This window comes from Pholcus phalangioides, unplaced genomic scaffold, assembly GCF_987345545.1.
Source record: "Pholcus phalangioides strain wild (caught in Gottingen) unplaced genomic scaffold, Ppha-v1.0 ptg000042l_1, whole genome shotgun sequence".
Classification (NCBI taxonomy): Eukaryota; Metazoa; Arthropoda; class Arachnida; order Araneae; family Pholcidae; genus Pholcus; species Pholcus phalangioides.
Window position 1 is genome coordinate 26,917,338 of NW_028301628.1, and position 6,000 is coordinate 26,923,337.

General features: G+C 39.3%; 1 protein-coding gene across 1 annotated transcript; it reads right to left on the reverse strand.

Annotated features, from left to right (window-relative positions):
• Positions 1 to 5,477: 5,477 nt before the first annotated feature.
• On the reverse strand, positions 5,478 to 5,792 carry LOC149064721 (dynein axonemal light chain 4-like). The gene has a single exon (XM_089254622.1). It carries the CDS (start codon positions 5,790 to 5,792, stop codon positions 5,478 to 5,480), a length of 315 nt encoding a protein of 104 aa, XP_089110748.1.
• Positions 5,793 to 6,000: the final 208 nt, after the last annotated feature.

Genomic DNA, 6,000 nt, shown 5'->3' on the forward strand with positions numbered 1-6,000 from the left:
CACGCGAGAGATTTCAAAAGCACGTTGCAAGCAAAAACATGCTTTTGAAATAGTTACTTTTGGGAATCAGGGTGAAAAAAAAATTGAAATATGTATTGGCATATATTACAGTAAATGTCAGAAGACCAGTAAATCCTAGATTTTATAGAAGCGAACTGGTAAAAGTTCGAAAAATGTTCGCGAACGTTTCTGTTTCAGGCTTTCACTGAAGCAATTAGCAAAACCCAATCATCTAAGTCCCAATTTCTCAATAATGTCATAAATTAGTCATCACTACTTACTACATTAAATTACTACTTGATAATGAATATTTGTTTATTAATTAAAATATTATTAGTTAATCATATATTAGTTGAAATTACTGACCTATTATAAATTTTCAGAACGTTAGCAATAATTATTTATCATAAATATATAACGATGCTTACAAACGTTTTTATTTCGGACTGTTACTAGTTCACTTCGGTAAATCCTAGGCCACACATGCTCAACCTATTGCCCCGCGCAGGGCCGTCTTAAGAGCATCATGGGCCCCCGGGCCAAATGATTTTTCTGAGACCCTACTAGGCAAATTCTCAAAAATCTCAACCAGATCACATTTTTGTGAGGACCCTTTTCTCTTGAGGCCCCCGGGCCGTGCCCGTGTGGGCCAACCACCTTAAGACGTCACTGGCCCAAATATGGCCTTCGAACTCATCTGATGCAACTCATCCGTTACCTTAAACACGATTTTGTAAAACTGAACTAAGCGGCACATTTACAGATCACTTGAGTGACCTGCGGCGCTGTTCCAGAGTACTTAATGACCCGCGACATTCATATTGATCACTTGAATGAACCTCGACACATATACAGATCAATTGAGTCAACCGCGGCGCAGTTCCAGACCACTCAGGTAGCCTGCAACACATTCCCGGGGCACTTAAGTGACCTACGGTGCATTTGCACATATTTCAAGTGACCCGTGGCACATTTACAGATAACTTTGAATGACCTGTGGTTTATTTCACACGTAAGTGTACCTCGACACATTTACAAATCACTTAAATGGCCAACGGCATATTCTCAGATCATTTAAGCGACCACGGCATATTTATAGATCACTGGACTGAACCACGCCACAGTTCCTGATCACTTGATTAAGTGGCCCGCAACACGTTTTCACATCAGTGAAGTGACCCGTGCTGTCCTAAAGATTGGACACCCCTTCCCTTGGTTTTACTGTGACCGATGTATATCAAGACCTCATGAAATTCATTAGTTTAATAGCAATATGGAATCAGCTTTACTTGAATAAATACAGTGTTTTCGGACAGATATAGGAGTTCGATGGAGAAATGTTTCTCTCTTAATGTTTGGTAGGATTATTTTTAAAGCAAATACCATTTTCCGTGTTTTTCTTTTGCTTTTTTTTTCAAGCAGCATATTGATCGAGAATGATAGGGTCTTTGATAGCTGTTCAACCAGAACATCTGTAGTATATACAGTACATTGGGAAAATAATAATAGAAAAAAAAAAAAAAATCTCACGCAATGCAGTACTCTAGTAAAAGTGCATTAGCGTAATCCTGAGGGATATTTTCGTTCTACTTAAGAAGCTTTTACGGGGTCTCCTATTTCCGTCTCTACCTCTGTCAGCCTTTAGGCCAAAATAAAAAATGAGATAAAAGAAGAGGGAGATTCTCGAATCACTTTCCGATATCGCAAAATCAATTGCGAGAATGTCTACCTTTAGCAGAAAATCGCTGGAAGCAAACGCTCATCAGAAAAAGTTACTTTTTAGCTGCGAGCTCCAGAAGAGAAGAGAGAAATCTTTCTGAAAATTGTTAAATTTCTTCAGATCGAAAAGATGAAGTTTCTGATTTTTTTTTTAAAGGAAATCCTCGATTTTGATTCGTTTCTTTCGGTCGAACCTGATAATATTTTTAGAATTTTTTTTCTTGTCAAATTGAAATGCATTACCTTACATAACATTTATAACCTATCGGTTTGATTTTGCGAGAGAATAAATAGTTCGACGACTGATTGTTTTACGTACAATGAACTGTATAGAATGTGAAGATTCACGAGCCATTTACCTACATTTAGAATGCTAAAATTTGTCTCTCCCAACCAGGGAAACGTAAATCCAATTTTTGGGTTTTTGGGTTCATCATACAATTGCTTAGTTATATACGTTTTATGAATGCGATGAGGACCTTTTTCTCGCATGGGAAAATGGGGCATGCGATCAGGGGCCCCCCAAATTTTAAGGGTCCTTAAAAATTAAAAAAATTTGAGAGTTTGTTCTGAATATTTACTTTCACATCTTGTTGAATTTTGAATTATAACTGAATACCCCGATGAAGAAAAGCAAAAAAATGCTACAGCATACTCGGGAATTTATTTTAATGCTAATTACATATATGTTATATTTGCTTTATATAAATAAATACCCTGTAACTATGTGATTCATAGAACACTATACATAAAAAGGACCCTAAAAATTCATGTTTGCCCAAGGTCTGAACTTATGAAAAATGAAATCCTGGATGCGAATGAAACAAGCCAAATATCAGTATTCCTACAGCGAGGATTAAACTAGGGCTTCTTGAAACAGCAGACTGACTCACCCCCCATCTTAGAGAGCAACTATGACGTCAGTATTACCTCTATAGACAGTCGTTGTTTCTCCTTTCTAGGCGCTTAGATTGTCAATTAGCTAATGTTAGAGGTACAAAAGCATTCGGTTCCAGGGTCTTTCAAACTTTTTCCATCCGCGCCACCCTTTACTCAAATGAGCGCTTAACCGCGGCTCCTCAGAGCAGTTTAACAAAGAATCTCTTCGAAACACTTTTGTTGGGCTGCCTCTCCACGACGCCAGTGACAAAGGTTGGCGGCGCACAGTTTGAGAACCCCTGGGTTAACCCGTTGCTACAACCTCAGGGTTATAGGGGTTATAGCAAGTTAAAAATTATTTAACAATCACTATAACGTCAAAAAAATTCCCCAAAACGATATTTTTTCCTTCTTTCCCTTCAAGAATTGAATATGATGAGTCATTATCGATGACCTTTTTCAACTTCCCCACACGGTATATGTGATCACTTTATTCGATTTTGTCTCTTCCAGTCACTAAGAGAAAGCAGAACTTGCAGTTTATATTCGTTTCCGGATCGAGCTAAAAAAAAATTCAGATTTGGGGGAAAATGTTCACGAGCATATTCAAATACAACGGCAAAATGCCACAACAGGCAAAATGCCCAACGAGGTGGCTAGAAAAAGTTGCCCATAACATATATGGGTGTCATATATTTCAAAAATACAGCAATCCAATTAAAAACAAACAATCACAAAAATTATAAACAATATATACACATGATACAATGCCCATAAAGAATATTATGGTTGTCTTATTCTAAAAGAACCGTGGGTTGTTTCACCCACGGTTCTCTTACACGTCATATGCAGCCATGAAAGTGAGCAGTGATATCATGATTGAGATTTTTAATTGTGCAGTTGGTCGACTAAATCACTTTGATATTACGAAATTCTATGCAAAAATATCTTAGAGAATTAACTGCTGTAGGACCAAAATTCAATTTCACGACACTATTCATTCGTTAATATTAAAATGAAACGATCTAAAAAAAAACATTTTTTATATAACGTCCGTTATAACAATTATCCTTGTGATTGTGAACTGTCGTTACAATGAACTTTCACTGCGTATTCGAATAATAAAAAATTAAAATGCAGGGTTTTCTTTGGAAATATGTGTAAACACAGAGCTGTCTTATAACGCGTGGGGCCTGACCCGTTGCGTGGTGGGGGAATCGTAATAATGAGCTTTGGTACCATTATTTTCGAGAGTAAATGTGTAAATAGGTAGACAGGTACTTCCAGATAGGTAAGGGTCACAAAACATCATTCTGCTAGGGGTCCCATGATGCTCTTTAGACGTCCCTGTGTGTGTGTTAAATCATCTAGATTTTCTAGAAAGATATAATTTCTTTTTAGGATCAAAAACCCAATGAAATTCCTCAACTACACATTACGTCACACCTGGTTCCTTCAATGGGGCAGGAATGGAAGGGGAGGGGGGGGGTGAATCAGTAGTGACTCGCCTGAATGGCGTTACCGGAGTTGTGGGTATCCACGGAAAGAAAAGTTTATTCCAGTCGTAAATTCTCACATGCGAAAAAGAAAATAAGTCTGTTTTGTAACGAATTTCAGGAAGAAATCAATTACTGTACACTGAAGTTTTCTTCCTCCCCATAGTATATCCAAGCGAATAAGTTGAGAAACACACATCAGTTTTAACTACAACAGACAAATTGATTCCGGAGGAACAACTTCTTTGTAGCTCCCTTGAGAAATGAGGATAGCGGAAAAAAAAAGTTGCTGAAACAAACGTCGACGCCAATTGAATCTGACCATCTGACCACACACACACACAAACGCATTTGGAACTCCACATAATTCAAGATCTCACAGGTCTCGTTTATGGCGGCGGTCATTGAATTTAAGAGTGGTTCAGTAATCCTAGGACTTTTTGCGTCGAATGAATCTTTCAGTTGGCTAAAACTGGCAATAGTCGATAGAGCCTGGGCCAGGCGCGGATCTAGGGTAATCAGGTGTCGGGAGGGGCGATTTATTGTTCAAGTCCGTTGAATCGTCCCGTATTTTACGGGAACGATGAATTTTTCCCTCATGTTTTGGTTCTCGGTAGGAGGTGATTGCCCCATCGTTCCCTCTGAATTTACACGTGAGCTTAGACAGAAATCTTTAGCTGCGAATAAAGTTAGGTGGATATTTTCAGCTATGAGTCGAGCTGAGGCAGACACCATCAGCGGCAAATAAAGCCGAGGCGATATCACCAGCTACAAATGAAGCGGAGGCGAACATCTTCAGCAGTGAATAAAGCAGAGGCAGATAATAAAATGCATATCTTCAGCTGGGAATGAGATGGAGGCGGATCACCATCAGCGGCGAATGAATCTGAGGCAGATATCCCCAGCTTCGAATGGAGCTGAGGCTAACGTCATCAGCTCTGAATGAAGCCGAGGCAGACACCGTAAGCTGCGAATATAGAGAAGGCAGATGCAATTAGGTTCGTCGAATCGCCCCGTATTCCACGGGGCAGTTGAAGTTTCCCCTTAATTTTTCGGCTCTTGGGAGAGGCAATCGTCTCTACCGCCCCCTCTGAATCCGCGTATGGCCTGACGTTAAAAACATTACATTGGCAATTGTATTTGCAAGTCCATAGTTGCTAAGTGAAATTTAATCATCAATCCTTCAGAAAACTGACTTGTCTTGAAAAAAGTGTTATTTAGCTACTCGTCAAAAAAAACATGTAGGTTCTCTATCTCATTAGGAAAAAATGCCTCAAGTGATCAAGATTCCACACACTATGTTATGTATACAATACACCGATGTCTTTTATCGAGTTTTTATCATTTTTGCCCGCACCGAAAAATTGACATCTCTGTCCCGTCTCATGAAAATTTCCAGACTAATACGGCTCGGAAGTCATCGAAATACATGTGGAATTTGTTGCCGGTCAGGTACGAAACTTTGAATCCGAACGATGATCCAAAGACGACGTGCCACCGCGGGCCATATCTCTGATCCATGGCGTCCTTCACCATTTTGGCAGCTTTCATCTGGTTGTCCTTGAACTTCTCGTGCGCCATGAGACAAATGTCCTGGACGAAGGCCTTCATCTGCTCGGACATGTCACAATCCTTCACGATAGGATGGTCGTAGTACTTCGTCTCATCGTTCTCCGTCGACACCTCCTTTGAGGCCATTTCTTTTTTTCCTTCGAAAATTAAGACGATCTTATTAGGACTAGATACTTGAGCTTTTATTCTTCGCAGGATTAATCATTTACACGGAGAATACCGAGTCTAAAATGGGAAATTTTTCTGGTACTGATACACTAACTTTCAATAACAGCACTGAGAGCATAGAGAATGCAAGATTCAAGTTGAATGTATTAATGGCAAGGTATTTAGT